The following is a 26220-nucleotide window of genomic DNA, read 5'->3' on the forward strand; positions in this document are numbered from 1 at the left end:
TGGCGAGTCATTCACACCTGGACACATGAGACTATGACGAGTCATACAATGGCTGTGTGTGACAACGACGCATTCAAGCCCCCTGCAGTCACATGTTGGCTGGGCAGGTCTATCATCCAGGTTTAATACCTGGGACTCCCAACCAGTTAATCAGAACTGAAAAAGCCTTTTGGATGAGAGATGAAATGTCTTTTAAACTGAAGCCCAGTTGCCTCAACTTAAGCTTTTCTGCGTAAGATGACCTGGATGACTTTTCCTCCAATCTACCAGCCATCTACCTGCTCACCTGACTCTCATCGGAGGCCCAACTCCTCGATAATCCCACTTCTATTTACGACTGGCTCTGCCATTCCACCTACGCCAGATTATACTGTCTTGGTTTGCGTTCCTCCACTGTTTTATTCATGTCATTTAAAATCATGTCCCCGCGAAAAAAGATTAACAACATAGGACGACTATCTTGTCTGCATTTAAAGGAAATGCGTACATTTTGGTAAATGAGCTTTTGCGATTTGTTGTTGAGACTTAGAGGAAGAGATCTCGTGCCTGTACACTGGATTTGAGATAGGAGCTGAGAGGTGATGATCTAGCATGGAACTTTATGGAAAACTACAACTTGTTTTAGTTTTTGTATAGACTGAACAAGCTAGACATGGCGTGTGTTAATTAGCTTAATTAAAGAGTTAGGTCTCGACCTGCTCTAATTGGAAAGTGTCATGAGATAACTTTTGTTGTGAACTGGCGCTATATGAATAAACTGAATTGAACTGAATTTGAATTAGCTTCAGATTATTGGAGCAGATCATTTTTTACCTTATAGCCAGCCAGGCATAAGGTAAAACTATTTTCACTTGTTTCCGGCCCTTATGCTAAGCTATGCTAAGGTTTGCTGGTACTAGCATCGTACAACTTGAACATCTTTGTTTCACATCATGTGATGTTAGTCGAACAGTGTCACACTACATCTAGCCCCCTGCACGGAGGACTATTATTTACATAGTGAAGGTCAGATCTTGCAGGGCCGAACAGAATTTAATTAAGTCAGGGGGATTGACACTTCTTGATAAAATGCACACTGCTCAGTTTAATTGCTTTTTGACAGCTCCGCAGAGTTTGCAGAAAAATGGAATTGGATTAATAGATGGATAACCCTCATGCTCACCTGACTGTGCCATCTACAGACCAAAACACATCAGGCAACTCACAGTAGATGCCAGTCAATGTCTGTCTCCTGTCAGTAAATAAATAATACGCCATGTAAATTGCTGGAGTCGGCTGAATACACGGTACACAGGCCTCAGTGGGTGGAATCGCTACCAAACACTCCCACAAGAGACTTAGTTTTGGCCCTCGGGCACTAACATTAGCTACATTCACAAGGGAATCAATGCTAATTAAATTGCAAATGCAAGTAATTAACACCAGATTCACCTCCAGGCTAAAATGGGTGGTGATCACCAGAGCCTTACAGTGCAACATTCTTTAGCTGCACAAGATGCCGGTCAATTGGTTTGCAGGTCTTTATCATGGAAATAAAACCTCTCTTGACTGTTCAATCCTCAGTGTTAGAGGAGCATCTGGTTTCATTAACACATAATGGAAGTCAGAACGCTACAAGCCAGATGAAAGACACTGAGTTAAAAAGACACATTACTCAAATCATCACATGTGAGTGCAGGGAATTTCTCAGAAAAAAGAATAACAAAGTTTGTACCTGGTATTCATTAGGCCAGAAGGTGCTGACAGCCAGCTCAACCTGGTGCCACTGTTTGGCGTGAGACCCTGACGTGTTCCACACCGGACTGCCAAGCGGACCTCCATTGACTCGCACATATGCCCGCAGGGCCCCTGGACTGTGGCCATCACGACTGTACAAGAAGTAGCTGAACTGGACGCAGTGAGTGTCATTTTCACTCAGTGTCTGCAGCAGCAGTTGAGCACGATGACCCACGGCATGCTGGGAGGAGTTCACCAACATATAAGACCCTGGAAGGGGCAGAAAAAAAGTTCAAAATAGTTTGAGACGTTGCCATTCTCTGTATGCTAAAGTAAGCTTCAGAGAACAACTCATATTCTGAAAGTCAAATATTGAAGAAAAAAGCCAAATCTGCTATTTTAAACCCCAAAACATCTTTAGTTTATCTATAATTCTTGTGTTCTCTTTACACCAATTGCCATATATGGTCAAAAATGCATACACAAGTTTTGGCAGTGAAGCATGTATTTTTAAAAGTTAACAAGCAGCAAAAATGCCTGCAGTGTTGAAACATTTTAAATAATTGGAAATTGAAAGCAGCCAAACAGACACTTGCACTGTCTGCGAGGCTTGTCTCCAGAGGCAGTTTATAGCACCTAACTTTTTGGTTAATATTCTTTTATTCATATTGTTTTTTATAGTGTTTAGATATTCATGGAATTTTCCAAGTTGTTCGCTGTGTTTTATTCCAGTTTAAGGAAAACTGTGGCATAATGTACTGCATGTATGCACCGTGTACTGTGTAGTAAGATGCAGTTGGGAGAAATTTCTAAATCTTTCCTTAAGTTAAACTTGAATGACAGAATGTGTTATTTAATTACAATAAGCTAGAACTGCGTAAGCAATACAGTTAAAAAATAATAATAATAATGTGCATAATGTAAAAATGTACATCTACAATTATGCGACATTTTGAGGAGCCACAATGACATAAAATCTGATAAACAGATTACTTCTATCAGTGTTTATTCTGTATATATGTCCATAGCACAGTTTCAGCTGGTACTTGATTCAAAGATAACTGGTGGATGTTTGTATATACGAGCCAGTGAGTGTTTTGTGTTGCAGAATCAAACACATCAAAAGGGACAAATCTTCTTTTCACTACTTTTAGCATCCATAAGATGAGAAATGAAAGAGTTCTCCCACAACTCACTTCTATGTGTGTAGGTGGTTGGTAACATGAAAAGAAATGTGCCCTGTTATAAAAAAGGTACAGCCAGTGCTGGCTAAGGGACTAGTTCTTCTGAATAGTGGAGAGATACACCGAGAACAAGCGAGACATGGGAGGAAAAAAAAGCCAACAGACTGAGCGAGAACAGAACCGATGGCACTTCTCCGTCTGCAAGGTGACGCCGAGGTAGGAAACAAGATTCACCAAACTCTCAAAAGCCTCCTCTAATCAGGATAACATAACCCCATTGCCCTTTGCCTAGCATCTGTTCTGCCTTGGATCTATGCCCGCTAACGTGATTAGCACAACAATGTCGGGGGACCTTCCTGCGTACTCACACAATCAAGCCTGTTGTCTTTGTACTCCAAGGTCTTTCTGTTCTCGGTCAGAAATGAGCCCGAGAGACCAGACAGTCACAGCCTTGGCGCCAGGTGTCCTGAAGACATTTGTTCTCCACTCAGCTGTAATAGCATGTGAATGCTGAATTGCCAGACAGAGAAAGAATTCCTTACATCCCACACTGACCCCACCCATCCCTGATAAAAGAATGCACACTATATTCTTTGCTGTTTTTTACACCTTCCAAATGATTCACAATTCAAAGGTTATGAGTATATAAGTTATCGTGACCAATATCAGGCTTGTTTTTCTGTCCACTGTCCACTGTGTGACACCTGATGGAGTTATCTGCATCATCACCGGCAACACTAATTAGCTCTTTAAGTGCAAATAAGACAAAACCCCTAAATTCACAGGCTGATGCTTAACGTAATGAGGCTGAGATTCACAACCCTTAAACCGAAGCTATAAAGAAAGTTAAACTGAGGACCAAAGAGAAGTAGGGACAGTCAATATCTGGGGGCTCGAGTGCGGCCCTTACTGCCAAGGCCCATTGCCCTGCAGCCCAATGTCATCAGTCCCTGATTTGTGTCTGTTCTTGGGCTGGGAATCTCGACACTCTCATTTCGCTTTGCTTAATTAGATCTTTCAGAATCCCTCCCCTCTCCTGCACCCTCCAGGCCCCCAAGGGACTCATAAAATAATAGCAAAGGGCTGAAGTGCTGCAGCTGTACTGTCCTCGCTGCTCGTTATATCCTGGATGTGTGCCCCTCATTTTATATATACAGACATTAACACCTTTCTGTTGACTTTGCAGGTTACTAAAATGGCACGTGGTGACACACGAACCAGTCATTCCGTTGCCCTCTAACCTCTTTTGAGATTCAAATTGTGAAGTCATATTTTTAATAAGCTAGGCTACTGCTTTTGAGTGCATGTGATGTATGAAAATAAAAATGGCCATGAATTAAACATTCTGCAAAACGAAATTAAAGTCTTCAACATATTGTGTGAAGTAATCCTGATATACTGTGAGATAATCAACGGCACAGTACGCATAATTTTAGTCCAGGTAATTTGTCTTTCCCTGGAGGCAACAGTGGCTCTTAAGGAAATGTTTCAGTTTAAGGAGTGAAAAAGCATTAGACAATAAACAAAAGAAAAGTGGAAAGACAGCTTACATATAATTCATCAAATTTATTCTTAGAGCATGTTTGTTTTTTATTAAGCCGCTTACTGATTACAGAATATGCCCTTGGTTACAACACATGCATACTGCAGAAAAAGAACATTTTACATGAGAAAGATAAATATATTATATTTATACATTATATATAATATTGCTTTTCATTTCAATAACGTGATTATAATAATTTGTCATGTCATAAAACAACTGAAAACAATTCAAAACACATTTGAGAGACTGGAAACAGGAGGACCAATTTCTCACACGATAATGATCAGAACTGTTATAAGCTATTATATGAGAAGTGTGTACTTTAGTGATGGACTATATTAACCTTAAGGCCAACATGAACCTTGAGGAGGGTGCAATGAATAAGACACTAAGAAGAGTCCGGGGAGATGAAGAACTTGTTACCTTCTGCCAAGCCATTATCAGAAAATAAAGAAGAGGTCAGAGTGACTAAGACTGCCTTTCCCACACAGAGTAATGATGCTCTTCTGTCACTCCTTGGATTTATCAGAAAAGTACTCCTAAACTGGAAGCTGTCAACCTTTATTATCATTGACACCACGATTTTAGGACTACAGTCTTGAGTGTAGCCTTCATTTTGTAATTAGCACTTAAACCTTCATAAGTTTGTCTTGCAGGAGAGTTCTGTAAGCTCTACCTGAACCTTTACCTGATGTCATTTGACACTTGTGCTTGCCACGTGCTCACTGACTCTCTCACTGAAAAGAGTGCTGGAAATCTGCATTGATATATGGAATAACATCATACTGTATGGCACGGAAGACAAATGAATTCACTTGTTGATACACATTGATCGATGCAGTAACTGCAGTGCTAAATATTCCTATTTCTTATTAGTATTATATGAAGATTAAGTGCTACTGGAAAAATATGGATTAATGCTCAGGTTTTGTATTAAAATTCTACACAACTGTGTACAACCCCATTCCAAAAAAATGTTTTGACACTGTGTAAAATATTAAAATGTGATCATTTGTAATCCTTTTTTTACATATACAAAGACAATTTATTTAATAACCTACCTCACTGGCTGCAAACTGGTTTTTGTAAATATATGCTCATTCTGAATGTGATCCAACATGTTTCAAACAAGCTGGGACAAGAACAACAAAAGCCTGGGAAAGTTGTATGCTGCTCAACAAACACCTGTTAGGAACATCCCACAGGGGAAAAAGTTTAACTGGTAACAGGTGATAGTATCATGGTTGGGTATAAAAGGGACATCCTCAAAAGTCTCAGTCATTTACAAACAAGGATGTGGTAAAGTTTCCCAGTTTGTCAAATGTGATTGTGTAAATTTCTACGTGAGCTGAAGAAATGACTGCAAATGACTGCATTATGTTTTTGTTTATGTTTTAAATGAATTGCAATTAATTAATTCACTTTTCACTCACTTTAATTCAGTGATTCTGATGGTTTTATCAGGTCACCTTCTTAATGCAAAGTCACATCCACTTGCGAACCTACATTTTGTTTTGTTATCTCGTGATATTTTTGTTGTTTAATGCAGTCTAATTTATCTTTTGATATCCTACATGTTTACAACTTTATTAAAAGGTGAATTATGGAAAATATTATTAAAATAATCAGATCAAACTAAAGTATTTAGTGCTACCATGCATGCCCTACACACACAAACAGCACCTTTCATGAATTTTACGCCAAAGCACTGTGAAATCTGATAAAGTTAAATTCAACCATGAATGCCCCTCCCAAGGGCAAAAGAACATCCGTAACAAGATTAGGACTGATCCAGCACATCATAATTCATACGCAGCGACGTGGACTACAACCTGGTCACAGGCTGTAGGTGACACTATCTGCAGCAAACCACAACAGACAACGAAGGGAAAGGAGGAAGATAAACAGAGGGTGGGGTTTGGGTTGTCCAGCATTGATATATTAGGTAAGGTCACGTACAGGGAGTCTGGAAAGTGAACGTAAGACCTCAGAATTGTTAACTTGGGAGATGGTCAAAATAAAACAGGGGAAAAGACTAGAAAAAAGCTAAAGGATATTTTTTCTGTTTAATTTCCTCCTTGGTCAAATGTACCAAGCTTTAATCTATATGACCTCATTCATCAGAAGTCTGTTCCTCTGGCAAGCAAAGGCCAGAGTCCAAGTATACACACAAAACAAGAAGGACCACAGGTCTGAATATAGTGGGATCAATGGCTGTGATAGGGTTTAAGAAGTGTCCTTGATGCAGCTTGCTGTATTGCTGTTAGTCTAAGCCCTGTCCAGCTCTCAGCACATCAGCCTGTCTGTTCATCCAGTGCCTTTACTCTGCCCTGTGTTCTCTGAAGGCCATGTGGGATTTCAGAGTTAGTCTAACAGGGTCCACTGACACCCCACTGTCTCTTTATTTGTTGCTGTCCACAATAACCTTCAGCAGAAATAAATAAGTAAGAAAGAAATAAATAAGACACTAAACAGAAGAAGAAGTGTAACTATGGCCACTGGCCTGAAAGGCACATGAGTGTTGTCATTTCCCTGATGTTTGGTCTCACTTTGAGAAAACTGGCTCACAAATGTAAAATTGCTGCATCGTGTGGTGAAATTGTTCACAAAGCAATCAGAGCTCTCAGTAAGAGACACTGCAATTATAATCATAAGAGCCTTGTCCCACACCAGATGCACACACATACACACATTCAGTGCTTATTACCCATCATTATACAAAGTAAATGACAAATAAAGATATTCTTTTATTATCTCTTGTTTGGGGTTTTTTTGCCACTCTGACCATAAGGATAATTTGAGGCAAGCCTTGGGTCTTTGATAAAAGGAAACCTGTTGAGAGGATGGGCAGGTTCTTTCTCTAATGGAAGATCTCATACAGGGACAGACCAATAACAAGATCTCACACAGACTTAATTGACTTATCACAATGACAAGCAATGACAGCGTTCCTACTAGGAGGATGAAGCTGACCTTACACTCAAGAACAAACACCAGAATGACAGCCTTGGGGTTGTATGCCTATAAGCACCAGACAAGTTGCATTTTACATACTGTCTGCCTAGACTCACATAATATTCAAGTGTGTGCAGTGAAGATGTCGAAGAAATTTAATAAAAGGCATTAAGTGTAGTTCTTGTACAAATGGAAGGTATCACAACACTGATGATGTATGATTCCAGTGAGTAATTTCAATCAGAAACATGCTGTCTTACTTTAGAGACTATTTCTGCAGAGGAGTGCAGATGAGTACAGAGGACTGATAGAGTTTTGTCACGATGCTGCAATGACAATCTCCTGAAGTTCAATAATATCATATGATGGATGATTGCTGTCTGTTAGTGTGTGAGTTGGTGAGTTCGTGAGTAAGAGAAGCAAAAAACATCAAATCCCTTGTATGTGTTCACGTTTGGCCAGTAAAGCTGATTCTGACACAAAGAAGCTATAACTTCTAAACCATGGATGTGTCACACACGTCTCAAACCCCGCAGCACAGAAGAGCTATACAATCATTATTTTATCCTATTAGATATTCGACTGACACTTTGTCATCATTAGTATGCGAACTAATTACTTGAGATGTGGTACAAAAAAAGATGTGTGTTGTGATGTCACGGGGACTTTTGACCACCAAAATCTAATCAGTTCATCCTTGAGTACAAGTGAACATTTGTTCCAGATGTAAAGACATTCCCTGCAGGATTCCTGGGATATCATATTAACCAGAATGGGCCAGTTTAGAAGGACTATGGAGGGATGCAGAACCCAAAAAACATAATGCCTCAAGCCACTGCGGTCACCAGCACAGAGGTATGAAAAAGCATCACAACAGCTTCCACATCTCTTCAATTTGTCATTTCAGCTCCCCTGTTCATGTGTTGGAAATTTGAATTTTCAGAGGATCATCTGTCATCTGTCAGGCTTTCCATTCAATGCACATACAGTATGTAGTATACAATAAGAGTGGTAGATCCCACTTCTGACAGTAAGTCCTTTTGTGGGCAGTCGTGGATCAGCGGTTAGGGTGTCGGACCCGTAACCGGTGGATCGCTGGTTCGATTCCCCGCACCGGTGTCCACGGCTGAGGTACCCTTGAGCAAGGTACCTAACCCCCACTGCTCCCCGGGCGCTGCACGCGGTCGCCCACTGCCCCGGGTTTGCTGTGTGTGTGTGTGCACGTCACTTGGGTGGGTTAAATGCAGAGAACAAATTTCGTTGGAGTGAGTTCCCTCCAATGACAAAATATCTCACTTTACTTACTTTACTTTAGATTTACTACTTAAAAATGATTAGCAATTCACAATTGGCCCTTCATTTTCCACACAGATGTTGACCATCTACTGTAGCTAAGTTGGATAATTTAACAAACTAACGTTAGCTCCATGAGACACTTTGGCTGATGTGCTTTTGGTTTTGGAAAGCTTAAAAAGACACCACCCTCCAAACTCTTAAAATGCAGTGTATCTCTCTCATAACAGCTCCTGGCACACTGCTTCAGCATGTGGAGAAGTCCCAGCAGACCCTGCTGTTTAGCAGGCCAGGTCAAGTCAATTCTGTGATACTACAATAACAGCAAATATTCATTGAATTCAATCCCTGGACATTATGTAACCAAACACATAATCAAACACAAACGGTATATCTAAGTTTTCTGAGCTAAAATTTTACATGTAATGCAACAGATCACATTTCACCTCACACACACGCCATAATGTTAGACCAGTGAAAGCATCAGTGCTGGCTGCATGGGATCCTTCTCCATTGCAGCTGGATCAACGGCCACCAGCTTTGCATCAGGGTATGAAGGACTGACAGGTTCTCCATTCCCAAGGCTGACACACCACCTGAAGAGCGGAACCTAATCTCATTTTCACCCACACTCTTTCTATCAATCAAAGCTGCACCTCTGTCATACTCCTTCTCTCACGTTCACATCATTTTTTTTATTATCACCACCGTCATCTATCAAGAAGCATCTCTCCCCCACAATTTTAACATATTCCAAGCAGTGTACAGTAGGTATTGACATTTTCTGTTCTCACTCCTCAACTATCCGTCCACTCAGCTGTGGTATTTTTCAGTGACCAAAGATCAATTTCAAATGACATCTCCTCTGTTATTTATTTCTAAATGTTACTTATGGAACAGTATTCACTTCATCAACTCATTATTCTTCACCTGTGCACCTGATCTGGACTTTTAACTTATCAGTATCCCAAGTCCTTATATTTTCAATGTTCTTCTGAGCCATTATTTAGAGATGACAGAAAAGGAAGTATTAAATTAAGCTATGTCGCTACAGGGCTCTCTTAAAATTGTTTCCAGTGTTTTTCCTTTATCCACACTCTTAATAACTCATCCACAATTTCTGCTCTCAACTCTGTCTTATCGGCTCATTCTTAGCAAGAGCTGCGACTGGTTTCTCTGCAGGTCTTTATCGCCTCAAGTCGAGGGCTAGCAGACCATTACCCACGCCTCTGGGGACAGCTGGACGCACATGGGGTAGAAACGGAGAGTGAGAGAGCAGTGGGCCAGCTGAGGACTGATGTTCGAGCAGAAAATAAATGAAATACAAGTGCCGCTATTGTTGAAGTAGTCTGTGCCTCCCAGCATTTGAGAAAGATAAGGCCACGTCAGCAAGCGTTGTTGTCTTCTTTTCAAGGAGAGATGGGGAGAGAGGGAAAAGGTGCATTTTCTCAAGAGTCTTTTTGAGCTGACCTTTTGAATTGTCCTTCAGGCAGTTCAGGATCAATCGCCAGATTTGCCCAGGAGAGATGTGGGTGACAGGACACATGAGAAAAGAGAGGAAGGAATAAAGATGTACACTTGTTGCATGTCTCAATCTGTTGGAGGCATCAATCTTGTGAAGCGTTATGAAAAAGGCTCCAGTTGCCAGTCGCTCTGCGACCGAACAGAGGAAGAAGAAATAATAATAAGTGGACACATACAGGAGTAGCTCATAATTGCCATTTATCATCAACGTCAAACACAATTTTTGGGATTGTGTCGGGAAAAAAAAGCCTCTATCGTTCATTTATTCATTTTACACCTATATACAGGTAAAGTATAAAGTGAGCAGTAAATCATCAAAGTCTCAATTGTAATCAGCATTGCATTATGTGCTCGCTCGCAAAAAGTAGTGCTAACCAAAAATTAACTTTTTGGAGTGCCCTGATGGCCTCAGGGTGCAGGCACTGAATGTGAGCATCTTTATTTTAATGTACTTTTAAAAACTCAACTTCCCAACCAGTGTGCATTCACTTATTTATCATTATGTCATTATGTCATTATATTTTAGGACCAAAAGTACTTGAAGCCTTAGTAAATGAAAATTTTGATTTCCTAAGCGGAAACTTAGTACTTGAAAGTAACAGACCTTTCAAACATCGGTCACTACTTCTTCTTCAGTGCTTTAATGTGTGCTAATCAGTCAAATCACCCACTGCAGTCCTGCATACTCTCAGCTATGGCTTACGCAACATCAGATTTTAACTACACAATTATTGTGACCAAAAGAATAAACAATTGCAATATTATTACGGTATCTATATATTTGTTTCTTGTGTGTTTTCTCTGTTTTTTGCCCAAATGAATTACAGTCAAACAAATGTGTAAGTGTGTACCAGAGCATACAAAAAGATGAAATGCACAAAATTTAAATATGTGCATATCATATCTGCAGCTGACCGCAAAAGAAAACCCCTCACATACTTGTTCAGATCTTGACCATATTACTGAAATTAGTAACTCATTAAAAGAGATTAGTTCAGCATTAACCACCAGAAATGCAAATGAATGTAATAATTGCAAATTTGTCTTTTAATGCATTCTGGACTGTTAAAATTTATAAGACTCCCGCAAAACTAAGCAGTTAGACACTGATGAACTGAAACTGCAACTTTGTTGTTTGGGTCCAAGAAGTGATTTGCTGGGAAAGGTTCTGCAGTAGAGATACTCCACCTAGCACCCTTGTAGTATTTGCACTTGATTTCACAACCAAAATATAGTAAAATATCAAATATTAATAATTAAAATATATCCATCCATTTTCTATACCGCTTATCCGTCAGGGTCGCGGGGGGGCTGGAGCCTATCCCAGCTGACTACGGGCGAGAGGCGGGGTACACCCTGGACTGGTGGCCAGTCAATCGCAGGGCCAACACAGATTACAACACAATTAAAATATACTATGTCTCAAATAAAGATTTTTGATTGTTTGATTTGATGTGATGCAAAAGCTCACATCTGATTTCCATCAGCTTGCTGATCTTAAACGCAGCAGCCTGTTGTTGTGTGTGTTTGCACACATGACAATGAGGATAAGGTCACACTGGGGCTGTAAAGATTGTTAACTGTTTTAAGTTACCATGTGCTCCAACTATAACTTTCATCACTGACAGACAATAACCAAGGGGCGGTAATTAATTTCGTATCCATTCAGTCTTCCAAAAAAAAAACCAAAAAAAACAAAAGAAAGAAAAGTTACTCACCAATGAGCCATGCATCACCATTAGCAGTCTGGTCATAGTTCAAGCCCACACTGGTGCATGCTGCAGAATTCACATGTCACAGGGCAGCAACAAACCGCACTTACATGGCTGAGACTGGCATCACAAATTAACTACATTATTTTAGTCAAAAGGGAAGTGCTTTATAACTGTGATGTGGAAAGACCATGAAGACTGACATGGATAATTTGATGCCAGTGTGTATTGCTCCAGTGGTGAAATGAAGAACAGCAAACACCTGCAAATACCTTTCTTACTTGCATCTCTGCTATGCTTTTATAATAGAAGCACCATGGTTCACGTGTGGGACTGTGCAGCTGACGGATGGCTCTGATATGCCATGTTGCCATGTATGCTTCCCTGCTTCCATCTAGAAACATACTGTAGGCCAGGAAAGCTGAGAAAATACACAGTCTGAACATGTGAAGAAAGAGGCCAGGACCTTGTTGTTGTCCTGCTCAGCTGTGGCTCCAGGGTGTTGCAGAAATCCATAAACCTTGCCCTTTAGTCCTCAGCAGATTTTTATCAGCCAGTCATCACTCTCTGAAAACAAATCGCACAACCCTGAAAGACAAGCTTTCTCCCTATAGCCCAATTAGCCAAGAGCTCCCATAGGAGCCAGTGCAATATTGATAAGTACTTCTCTTCAGTGTGGGTTCATAGGTGTTTTTATATCACCATCCATCATGATCAATAGAGGGGGTATTTTCTCCATTAGGCATGTGAACTAGTATATCTATTAGTAAGACTGCGGAGACATAAAAGATACTGATAGCACCCTTTGAGCCTAAAATTGTATGTATGTGCAGTTTGTACTTGTGATTCCTGCAACTACTTGATTTTGCATAGAAATCAAATTTTCTTACAGATTCACTGAATTAAACTCTTAAACTTATCGTCCCTCTAACTGTCTGTGTGGACACAAATTAATGCAAAAAAAAACATGAGTGCTGAAATGTTTGTGGAGACACACATTAATGAACATTTACATAATGTCTAATTAAATGCATGTTATGTCAAATGCTGAGCATATGTTCAAATGTAACTCAGGTGTGACGATCCAACATGACAGCTCCAGACAATACACATATGGCTCTCTGTCGCTGTCCTATATTTAACGCCTACAGGGCATTCACACATTCCTCTCTAAAGCCTGCCCATTCATTTCACTGCAGCATCCAGACCTCAAGGGCTTCATCCCAGTTAGCTGTTCAGAGATGAGAGAACTCATTGTCCCCCATCATGACAGTGCAACTGTATGCAAAACAGAATTAACTGTATTTCCTCATCTGTTGAATGAATAGAGCTTTAATTGATTAACCTGACCTTCTCCGCTGAGATGCTTAAAACATTAACTTGGCCTTAGCCTTGACCTACTCTTTGTCCTGCCTCTCAACACCCGAGGAGGAAGGAGATAAAATAGAACAAATTAATGGGGCTCCATTAACTCATTTCCCCTTCCAACTGAAAAGCTGCATTTGACATTGGTGCAATGGGCAAACAACCTGTTCAAAGTGCTTTCCCATCTTTATCTGTCCAGTTTCTATCCCCTAAGGTAGTAAAAAAAAAACCTTAATAGTCAGAGATGAATGAGTGAATAAATAAAGAAAAGCATGAATAAATATAACATTTTTTCCAGGATAACACTGCAAATCATACCAGATAATGAGACCTGAGACAGGAGTTTTTCTCGGAGGCAGAGCAGCTTTGTGTCTGCGACATACAGAGAAGGAGAACACAATCCAGCGACAGGCCAGTATTCTGATTAGATTTTCATTAGCTCCTTGTTATCAATGACTGATCCCATTAACATGTCAGCATGGCGACATGCCCCTGCGGTAAGCTGAGAGGCTTCTGGGGATGGAGGGTGCAGCCACGTAATAACGCACGCCATGGTTTGGTCATCTGTCTTGACAGGACGCTAATGAGCTAGTCACGAGAGGAAATGAATGACAGTTGGCAAATGCCGACATGCCAAAGCACTTCCTCAGACTTATTTATGAAAAAAAAATAAATAAATAAATAATAATACAATTGTCACACTACATGTACTTGAAAGATATTTATAGTTTCTAAAGCTCCACTCATAGTCAACATTGTAGTGATTTAATTGTATTGCTCTAGGCACACTGTATCCCAGGATATAAGAGTCAACAGCGATAAATCAGCATAATAAGCCATTCAAGCAAAACAACCCTATATACAATCTGCTCAGTTTCTCTCTACACAAACACGCAAACACTGTTTTGTTCACATACATATATATACACCTAATCCTGAACTTCATGTCACAGTGGTGTCAACAGATTCGGCTTAAATGGCCTTGAGCATGCTTTTTAGTAATTACTCAGGTTGTTTAAAAGAACCTTCACCGGTGCCATCAGCAAAGTTGTCCACCCACACTACCTCTCCCAAAACACTTAAGTCCCAATAAACTGTGCTAGCTTTCTCCCTGGTGGATGTAAACACGGTTATAGTGCTCCGGCAACGACAAAGCGTGTCTCTGGCTCTGCAGATTTGTATTGCAGACGCACATCACTGTGTCTGCAAACGCTGTGTAGCCTTTATTTAGCTGTACTCACAGACTGAACACTGTGAACAATAGTATTGCCATGTGGTGGCATGACGACATATAGAAAGAGAGATTGTGTTCAGTGCGTCAGAGGACTTTAGAGGCTGATGGATGGACAGGTGCCAAGCTCAGCCTGAGACGAGGCCACAGTCTAGTGCCAAACAGATAAATCTGAGGCCGACACTGATAGGCCGCAGAGTCGTCATAATGACAGGCAGGCTGGAGCCAAAGGCAGGAGGCTGCACTTCCGCCCATCCCAGAGGTGTAATGTGCTTGTGATTAACTGTCAACCCTCCCCTTTTTGTGGGCAGACGTTCTATCTCAGTGAGAACCACTCATCATTGTGACAGCTACTGTAGCCCTGACCTTGGACTCTACCAAGAGTGATGCAGGTATTATCTTAGGAAATCCCAGAGATGCATAAAATTAATACAGAAAGTTTAATAATGTGGTTCTTTCTTTTTATTTTAATCTGAGAAACATATACCTGGATTTCAAGCAGAGTGATGGAAGAGCAGCCACAATACAGTCAGGTGCAGCAGCACCTTGTAAGAGGCAAGAAGTAGACAAAATCATGTGTTAAAATCAATGTTAAATCTCTTAAGTAGGTTGCAAGAGGAATTCAACAGCAACAGGATATTCTTCTGGGAACCCAAACCAGTTCAGCAAAAAAAATCTTGCAGCAGGGCTGAAATGGCGTGGCTTGCTAACGAGACAGGAATCAGACTGACTCTTCTGACAGACTCAGGACAGTTTCCTTAAACAAACGAAAACGCCTCATGTACACCTCACTGTATGCTCTGTTAACGGTGGATTTGTTAACAAACCACAAGTTATGAGCCATGTTTTCCTGTTTACCCAGAATTCACAGAAAGGTAGTCCTACTCAAGACAGTCAAGAACTAAACCGCTTTGTGTAACCAAATTAAATTTAGACATTTATGTGGAGTCTCACTATTAATTACATCTAAGCCATAGCCAAGTCAGTCTTTCTGAAACTGGTCTCTAGTATTGTGCATGTTGGATTACTGTCACACTGTCACGGCTTACTGGGACACTTGAGCAGAACAAAGTCATTTTTAATGTCATTAGTAACACCTGTGCTTTTCTTACTATGACAAGTCTAGTCAAGTCTAAAAAGGTCTATACCTCAAGGATTCTTCTCAAGCATCAATCACAGAAAGTCCCTGCATCAACAGCTCATTTTAGCTGACATCTTTTTCCAAAAATGAAGGTTACTCTAAATGATTTACATCACTGTCAACCGTTTTCACCGCAATTACTTTCCACTGAAGTAATCCTTAAAAAACGTTTAATGGTATCTTTCTTCATCACTGTGAGATCACCGAACAGTCAACTCGAACAACTCTTTTGTACGGGGGAGAATGCAAGTATTGTACACAACATGTGGCCACTTTGTTATGTATAAAGCTGAAACACAATTTCTGAGAAATATACTTTAATGTAATTTAGATGAAGCAAACCTTTTTTTCTGGCATGCAACAAAAGCCTCCACCCAGAATAAAACCATGGACAGTTACTTGGTCTGTGCCTTAATTATTAGCATATCAGGGTACACAGCCCACGCTCTTTATTTGCTCAGCTGAAAAGTCCCAATATGCCATGTCAGCAAGGCAGCAGGTACAATAGCAGTGCTTTTGTAACTATCTCACATAAATGGAAGGCAGCCATTAATAGCAATTAATTACACCTGTGCTTTTCCCGCTATGACATATCTAAACGGATGGTTATTGACCCACATGGGAAATCTGTCTTGTGCATTTGACTCATTGTTTCATGTCTGTCATGTCTTTTGTTGTCCCACAAAAACAGTGGGAGAAAACATCTAAACTCCTCATAGAAAATGCTGATGTTTGAGCCCCTACTGTGAAATTCCATGTTGCTGCCAGTTAGCACCAACCACTGACAGCCACCTGGAAAATGAGTCCTTGCATATGCAAACAGTGAGGAGTTCAGCGTTCACACTGTAGCACTCACGAGATATGTCATGCAAATTAACGAAAGCAGCAAAGTGCCATAAGCACTGCTCAGTGACTGTGGATGTCACTTGATGAGAAACGGCTATTGTACGAAAACAAACACGTGCCCTGCGTCGCTATATATAGTATGCACTAATTGCACCACCATTTTTAAAACAATAGACGCTACATTTGCTCTCATATCACAAATCATTTTTCTGTACTGCTGAAAAAATCATCGGTATACGACAAACCGGCAGAGTTAGTTGAGTCTTTTTTCCCCCACCATGAAAGTGGTTTCTGTCTTCCACAGCTTGGCAGAAAGTGTGCCTTTCTTCCTCAGCTTTTGTTAAACGTCCCATCGATTACTACCTCTGCTGGCTGAGAGCAGAGCAGATTTTTTTTCTGGCCCTCTCTGTGTTGCCTGTCTATGCTGTGACATCCTTGTCCTGACAATGAGACTGTGAGATAGGAAGAAAAACCCCCAGTAAAAAAAAAAAAAAAAAAAAAGACAAAAGACAAATATGCACTAAGGCAACAAAGCAGCACAGCCAAGTACTCACTGAGCCTTTGTTTTCAACACGCTGTCTTAGGTACGCAACTATGCTCACTAAATACAAAGAACGGCGATTAAAACAGATACAGGGAAAATAATTTGGATTCGATATTCCTCATGACTGTTTTTGCCTCCTTTCACTACATGTAATCTGTGGCCTTCTGCTGTCCTTCCAGTTTTTTTAATATTCCTCTTCGGAGATGAAATTCTGTTTTGGAGTCTTATTCTCTATTCTTTCTGTTCTATCTATGTTTCCTTAGGGAATTAATTAGAGTTAGTCACAGATGATGGGCTAGGCAGGGTGCAGGATTGGGATGTCTGTCCTCCAACATTATATTGGCTGCTTGGACTGGATATACATTAAAAACAAACAGATATTAATTTAACATGCATTTTAATGATACAGCGTATACTTGTAAATTGTCCGTAGGGAAACCAGACAACTTCTGAACGTGACTAAATCATTCCACTTGCACTGTTGGTATTCTGAGGATTTGGTATTCTGTTTTCAGCAAGCCATGAGAGAATTTCATGCAAGCAAACTTTGCTAAGTGATGAATTTAAAGAATTTCAGTGTAGTCATCTCCAGCATTTTTGGAAAGATGCTGTAGTTTTTACAAAGCTCACTTTAGAATAATCAATAAATCACATCACACAAAACATTTTCCCCAAAACTCTCCTAGTTTTTAAATCTCTATGGACAACTCACACTCTACTTCTTGTTGCCTGCCAGGGCTTTATCTCTTGCTTAAAAAGGATCAGAAACTGTCAACTGCCAAACTCTGAAGAGCAGCAGCATGGCCATTAGGCTACTGTTGAGACTGCTGTGCTTGCTTTCAGAGGGTTTGCAAGAGAGCAGCTCTGAAAAACCCTGCCAAGACCCAGCCTAAGGGAGCTCCTGCGAGCTCAGGGCCCTATTTCTGCCTCTACATCCAGGCTGCACTCATCAGCCAGTCTGTCTGCAATCAACAACAATAGAGCCAAATGGACAGAGACCCAAGGATCCATCGGCTGACTCTACAGTATATGCAGCCAAGACTGTGCTCAGAAATAACTTTGTTAAACCATGAAGACTTTTGTTTGACAGGTTTGTACAGGTGCACAGGCAGAGATCTACTTTGTGTTTAAAGCGTTTGTTTTAAGCTCTTTGCTGAGCATGCATGTGCTTATTGACCTCACAAATGCTCTACTATATGAATGGGCAAAAGTTCCCAGAGAAACACTCCAAAATCTTGTGGAAAACCTTCCCAGAAGAGTGGAAGCTATTATATCGGCCAATCTGTCCATGTATTTAGAATGCGATGACATTAAAGTCTTTGTTGGTGTAATGGTCAAGTGTGCCAAAATAGACACATAGGCAAAAATAATGCCAATAGGTGCATTATTTTGGAAATATCACGCAGACACTTAAACTTGTTAAACTTGTTTAAACAAAGTCTAATGAGTAAAAAAAAAAAATCGAATCTTAAAACTTTATAGTTGTGTATGGTAAAGACATAATTAAAATATAAAATGTCATGTGAGAACAGCAGCGTTGAGTGTTTATTTAAAGTGTATAATTAATTCTCTCCTGTCTCACAGAGAGGTAAAGTCTAGCACTAACCAAGGGACTATTTATACTTAGAGAGATAGCGGTGGGAGAACAACCATGTTGTTCAATGTGAATCAACACCTTTTTTTGCAATTAATGTACCTGACAGGAACAGTGCTGAGGATGTGTCAACTCATGCTGTGTAGACACAATTTTCCTAAAAGCTTTATGTGATTATTTTGTGTGGAGTGAGGCAGAGATTTGGGCACACGTCTGTGATTTGTCCATCAACTTTTGTGGATCATAACGACAGCAGATTCGAATTTCCCCAAGGGTTTTGCACTATATGCTCAGGTAACACTTCATTTCCACTCAGTTCTCAATGAGCTAAGACTATACAATAACACAGCCCCACCAAAAATCCCTCAATTAAACTGCTTTGATGATTCAACCAGATTTTCGGTGCAATCTTTCCACATATAGTGATCCCTCAGCTGAATTCTGCTACAGACTTTGCTCAACTTTGTTCTATAAATAAATACCTAAATAACACCGCTACTACTCCCAAAGTAGATATTTTATTAATTAGTAAAAATAAATCTTCTCAGCCATCTGCTTGTGTTGCATTAAAAGAGCTGGAGATCTTATGAGACCAAATGCCAAGCGCGTCCAGAACAAAAAGATCAGAGTGTACATTTCAGTGCTGTGCTGTGACCTGCCAAGCCTCCCAAGGCAAAAGGCCTCCATGAGATGGAGCTGAACAGAGCTGCAGGGGATGGAAAAAAAAAAGGGGGGCGAGCCTGGAAGCCAGCAGTGTTAGAGACGAGCCTTTGAACTGGAGAGTGGGCTAAACCTTCACGCTTAAGACGTCACATGAAGGATTTACAGCTGCACCCTGCAACTGTAAACAAACACACACGTCCAGCTTTATACACAAATATACACTCATAATATCTCCTGCAGGGTATTATTCAAACACACAATGTATATACGCACACTTGCACACATGTACTCACAAACACAGGCACCAGCCACGATAATTATATGAGTACTGTACCAACAGGAGCTGATTTAAGCCTTTCCTTATTCGCCTCGTCTTTGAAGTGTTCCTTTGCTCCTCTTAGTAGTGCAAGGAGGTTCGACCCGCTAAAGCCCGTGGAAACAGGATTAGTCTAGGCCCGCTATCTAATTAATTGTCGGGATGCTGGCTAATAAATCTTGGTTATCTGGTCCTCTAATCGTAGCAGGAAATAGCACAACTCTGACCGAGCCACTGGAATTTTTAACAGTCTGTGCTTTCTGTAATCAAGCTCAGAGAAATGTGGATGGAATATCTGCTTTATTTTGCCTGTCGCCTAACTGAATTAAAAAAGATAGGTCAGTGCATTGCGGAAATTGTTGTGCACCATTAAATTAGCCTCTAATTGGCTATGTTCTGCAGCAAGTTTGGCTTTGTGCATCTTTTTAAAGACTTTTCTTCACACGAAAGTGAGGAACTGTTTCACTGCAGAGCACCTGATGTTCAGCTGTGCAGGTACACATCGTCTTGAGACTGACATACTCATAGTCATTTGAGCAAATAAAAAATGACACCCTTACAACCAGAGGCATACATGCCTACAGCGATGAGCGCAGGTCGGGATAACAATAGCTGGTGTTCGGCTGCTCCTGCCCTGGCACAGACAGCTTGCCTCCTCTGGAGAATTGCAGCCGAAATCGTAGTCTTGCACTCGAGGTCTGCAGCAGCATGTCTGTCTGTCTGAGTAGGCATTTATAATTCACCAACCAGAGCTCAGAAACAGAACTGCCATGTCATCTCATTCTCAATATCATGCTACAGCTGGGTGTGAAATAAAACTCAAAAGAGTCTGGTAGGGATGGAATATTTTGAAAATAAAAAAGGGAGCAGAGAGAGAGCAAATAAATAGGAGATAAGCTGTGGAATAGCAGAGATACAGGTGCAAACGTGCAGTTTGAGGACAGACTGAGACTCCATGAAATGGAAAAAATGTGCGTGTGTGTGTGTGTGTGTGTGTAAAAACAGTTGCATATGATCTTGGGCTGGGACGACTCCTCTGCTCCCAAAGAGCCCTCAAATGAATTAGGTTAAGCGAAGTGCAAATCCCGCAGCTGTTTGTGGAAGTGTTTTGGAGCCGTGTGAGGGGCATCCAGCTGAGTATCACAGACTGTCCCTGCCACCTCAAAGCGAACATATCAGAAGATGAGAAAAGCGGCGTCGCCTCCCTGCAGGAATCATGTTCATGAAAAAGACTTTGAAACGTTATGTTTCCCACAAGTTGGATTCTGAAATTCCCTGTTTTCTCTGCAATGAAAAACATTACAAGCAAAGCGTATAAAAGAATATGAGTTTCCACAGAAGTTATGATTATGGCTTTTTGTATTGCTCCCTTCAGAGAGCATGGCCCTTAGCAAGGTGACAAGGAAGCAGCCCACATAGCAGTGGGAGCTGGAACTTCATAATTGTACTGTCACAATAAAACTGATGCAGAGCTTCCAGATTTCACTTCATAGCCTCAAAATTCGCAAAAGCTGACACAAAGGCAAAGAGACCGATTCACCATGGACAGTGGCTTCACGTTTCCTTACGTTAATGACTTACTGTATATGCAAAACAATCAGCATGCTTGTGTATATCTGAGGGCCTGTGTCAAGTTTAGTCATGCATGTGTTGTATTTGTGTGGGACCAATTTACAGCGTGGGCCATTGTCCTCATTCCCATGTCTGATATTAATATGTGAGCAAATGCTGCGAGACAGCTCCTTGTGGAGAACCCCCAGCAGTCATTAGCTGTAACAACCTGGGAGTGTTCCTCGGAGGGACATGCTCTTCACTGCGATTACAAACAACACAGAGAAAGCGTAGGGACCGTAATGCCACAATCGAGCTACCTCTCCTGTGTCTCTGATGTTTTTTTTCTTATGCTACAAATCCTGAGACTTTTTTTTCCCAGTTGTGAGGCTTCAAGCTGTGGCTAGGGCAGGCATCTGCAGCCACATTTTGATCATGATTGCAAAAGACGATCCTTGTTTTATGCCATTCAAACTATAATTGCTGTCAATATTTCTGAAAGTAGGAGGTACTGAAAAGATTTGATGGAGGCAGTAAAACCAGTAATGACTGGGACTGTGAAATAGGAATTGAACGCAGTAATCTTACAGAAACCATAAAAGCACACAAGGCTCTCTTCAAAATGAATATCTCTCATTTCAGGCTGCTGAATGAACAATTGGAACACTTATAATGATTTAACAATGATGATGTTTTCAACAAAAAAAACATATCTACATTTTAAAAAGTCAATGATTTCACTGCAGCTAATTTGTCTTTGTTTTAGTCACTTCTTCATCCAAGCCCTTCATAAAGTAATAACTTTTTGCCTTTCATAAGAGCTAATGGAGAATAATAAAGTTTAGCGAAGCTTGAGAAGCTAATTGTCGGCTGTCTGGTTAAAAGCACAGACAGCATGCAGCATACTAAATAGACTGACACATAAGAGACAGACCTGACAGACATTTTGTCGCTTGCATCATTTTTTGATACCTCTGTTGAAATAATGCCTAATATATCACCCCACTAACACATCTCAGTGTACGCTTTATTTAGTCTCCCTTCTGCCATGTGATTCCACATATTACTAGCATTATTCTCACCACATACCAAGAATGGTGAGGAGAATGAGGACTGTAGAAAGATAAAGAAGGGGATGCCAGATGTGACAGAGACAATTTATATCCACGCAGCCAGGCCAATCCCAGGAAAAGACAGGCAGCAAACACAGACAGAGCCGTGGACTCATGAGACCTGATATAATATATTACTTTTTGTGTATAATTCAAATCGCCATCCATCTCCAGTTAGTCATTCTGCTTGCATCAGGCCTTTCACATTCATTATCATATCAGTTAACACGATTTAATGCAAATGGCTCCACCCAGAAGCACAGCCTACATATCAATTACTGACAGGGTGTTGTGCACGACAAGAGTTATTATGGTAACACTGCTGAATTAAATTGTAACTGAGAGGAAGCATGTGTGAATGAGAATGGCAAGACTGAAGGAGAGATATAGAAAGAACATGAAGAAGAATAAAATGTTTGTCCCCTGTCTTTATTCCCTGAAGGACCCTCTTAGCACTTCATGGGTCTCCAACCAGATGCCAACTCACAAGGATCCTTCATCTCAAATCAATGTTATTCCAGCAAATGGAGATGAAATAACCTCCACTCGCAACCCCTCCTGGCAACTGCATTGCCACCCACTATGTCTGTAGAGAAAATACACTGAAATCATTAAGTCTCACAGCAGAGGATCAATGACTGCCTACAAATTCTGCTCATGCCATTTGCAGTGATGTTTATCTTTGCCATTATCTAGATATTTTCACCTCCATTATGGCACAGACACTTAGAGCATATACCGCAGTTTCATACCTTAATGATGCATCCATCACCTAATCAGCCACAGTGACCGCTGATGTAAATATGGAGCAGACATTTTAAAGGATATGAATGCTAATTGCTTCAATACAAAATATAATATAAATGTTTTCTGTGTTTGTTTTTTACAGAACTGTTATCAGCTGCTTTATGGCTGTGAAATTTTAAGTGTGAGTTCCTGGTTATATAGATGCATTCCCATTTTGTGAATCCTCTAAAGCACAACCAGTTTTCCCAGCGGGACCTCTGAAATATGAATTAGGGTCCTCAGGGGACACCGGGCACTGCATTCATAAGCAGATGTTGGTTACTTCACACTCCCACAGGATAAAACTACAACATTTTATTTCCCCTTAGAAAAGCAGTCAATCTACCAATGAAAATAAAGCATATGCTGAAGAATAATGGCATTCAAATAGCAACTCAGCAAGTCGGTAAGTGTAATGTTCTGATCCCATAGTGAAATGGGGTGACTGTTATGAGAAGCTGTTTCTGTCTAGAATTTTAATAAACTATTTTGAACTTACTTTAAAAAAAACAAAAAACAAACTGCAGCACAGGTGATACCTGCTAATAAAAGCTTTTACATGCTTACTGTTCTCGCAGCTGATGTGATCTGCTCTCCACTAAATGCCCTTAAAGGCCATTTTTCTTTTTTCTCTCTGCGGCATATGGGTGTTTCCACTTTGTTAGTTGTACCGTGTCATCACTGTCAGCAAAGTTGAATATAAGCACTAAAACCAGTGCTGAAGCAGATGATTTTTAACTGGCAAAATTAAAGTGCTACAAACAATGCTGATACAGGGCAAAATCTTGAATTATGTTCAAGTACTCGCAAATCTTGAATTATGTCTTTTTTAATGTTATCAAGAAAACAGATGTCATTTGACTCAGGTCTGTGAATATGCTTCTTAATTTTGCAACTAAAACTGCATGTTTGGAGTTTGAAGATCTAAAAAAATATTTTAAAAAGTCAAAATGATTTTTCTTTAATTGCAGAGTTGATATAATAAAATCTAAGAATAAATTGTAAGAATAAATATAATAATAAATATTCACATTTTTTTATGGAGCACAGTCTTAAACTAAATCAATTCAAAAGTGCTGTACAGAAAATAAGTCACACATACTTGAAAAACAGCCTGACAACAGAACACAGCAAACTACAACAACCTCTGACTAACTCTGCTCTGACTAGCTCTGACTAACACTTAATGACACGAGTCACATCCAACCCACAGGTGACAAACTTACCTTCAAAGTCTAGTGTGTGTTATGTTGTTCACTCAAAAACAAATGTGTCAAACACATAAAGGAAATGACACTTCAGTTTCAAGGACTGTTTAGGAGGAAAAAGTCGTGATCAGTCAATGAACATTCTTATTAGAAGTGGTTGGAGAGCTAAAGGTTGGAGAAGCGGCTCGTGATCGGAGGGTCACTTTCACAGGATGAAAGTAAGTGGAGACTGGGTTACCATCCTTAACTGTTCTGCTCTCAGCACAAATGAGCCATGAGAGCTGTCGAATATGTGAACAATTTTTAAATTAGTTACAAATCTGTAACTGTAAGTAACAAATCTGCATTTAACTTGTTCTGACATCTCGTCTGCTTGGGTACAAGTACTCGCAAAAGAAAAGCTTTACCCTCCGCCAAAACCGATGTGCACAGAAAGGTCGAAAATGAATCGTTGTGGATAAACATTCAGAAATTTTACTTGTCTGCACATTTGCTCCACCATTTCTAATTTATGTGTACTGAGCAAGAAAAATGCAGGCCTGTATACAAACAGAATTTTAAAAAGTATTTAGATATCTATCTGTTCTGGTTTCACACAACTTGCCAAGGCCCACAAGCCTGTGATCTGTGAAAATTCAGAGAGAGTCGGAGCAAAGTGTAGGCACAGAGGAGTGGTGCAGTGCACTGAGGCTGGGAAGCATCCAAGTACACATGCAAAAACTATCCACACCAGGCACACACACAAAGCATATTCCAATCTCATGATCACCAAAGAGGGAATGTGTGATTAGCAGAAAAAAGGAGAGTATCAGATGAAAAAAGAAAACACATTCAAAGCCAGCGAGCAGGAGCAGAAATGTCTCTAAACTTAATTCAAGTCTTCACATTTGATTCACAAAGATGCCTTAACTCTGTTAATCTTTTGCTTACTGAAAAAGAAAAAGAAAACCAGAGAGCTTTAGTTGGATTAAATGATTAAGCGAAGATTCTCTGCAGTTTTATAAACATCCCTCTGACCAAAACTCTGTGCTCTGAGCTTACACCAACTTTGCAGATAAATAATAGAATCGCTAAGAAATATTTATCTTTAATAATCCGTAATCATGACAGTTTAGGAACACACTGTATTTATATGCATCTAAAAGCTTTGTGTTTTACAGTATGTCACTAATAACAAAAAAAACATGATTTTATTCTTGAGTTGACCACAAGACGTTTTAGCTAGATAACTTTATACGGCACAATGGATGTTGGCCAGTCCATCCTTTGGTCCACCACTTTGGTCCACACTGAAATATCTCAACATCTATCAAAAGCATCAGTACAATACCTCCGGATAACATTTACAGTCTTTGGTGATCCTGAGACATTTTCTCACAAAACTCAAAAAGTCTACAAAATTTTAAATAGTAATAGTAGCATTTCTCCCTATAACACAAAACATTCTGTCACTCATATTTTCTGAAAAACACCTCACTCTAGAGCACTAAAAATCCACACTATTATTATTTCAGACCACGCTCCTCAAATTACTGACAGGAATTCACCCACAACAGCACCTTGATGCCACTGTAATGCCTCATTCCTGAAAGGACCCAGATTTTATCAAGTATTTTGAACAAGAATGGCCAACCTTTACAGAAACCAACAGCACCCCTGACACAACCATAACCACAGTCTGGGAAACAGCAAAAGCAGTTCTACAAGGTCAAATAACAGTAAATTCCACAGACAAAACAGGGGAAAACTGCAAGAGAACATTTTCTGCAGCAGGAGGTAAAGACTCTGGACACCCTGAACCTCTTTAACGCCCACAGACATAATGAGCAAAGAATTACTCAAAACCAAACACGAACTTAAAGGTCCAGTGTGGTGTGTGGTTTCATGGTGGTGTGGGTGCAGAACCAGCTGAACCTCCACTTGTCACAACCTC

At 40.2% G+C, this 26220-nt stretch overlaps 1 protein-coding gene across 2 annotated transcripts in view; it reads right to left on the minus strand.

Moving 5' to 3' along the window:
- The window catches only part of LOC124064181 (receptor-type tyrosine-protein phosphatase U), a 147912-nt gene that overhangs the window by 70200 nt on the left and 51492 nt on the right, over positions 1-26220 (minus strand). For both annotated transcript variants that reach the window (XM_046398399.1, XM_046398398.1), the window contains exon 3: positions 1715-1986. In XM_046398399.1, coding sequence (XP_046254355.1) covers positions 1715-1986 — 272 coding nt within the window. The remainder of the gene's footprint in view (positions 1-1714; positions 1987-26220) is intronic.

Source organism: Scatophagus argus, chromosome 9 (assembly GCF_020382885.2).
Source record: "Scatophagus argus isolate fScaArg1 chromosome 9, fScaArg1.pri, whole genome shotgun sequence".
Taxonomy (NCBI): Eukaryota; Metazoa; Chordata; class Actinopteri; family Scatophagidae; genus Scatophagus; species Scatophagus argus.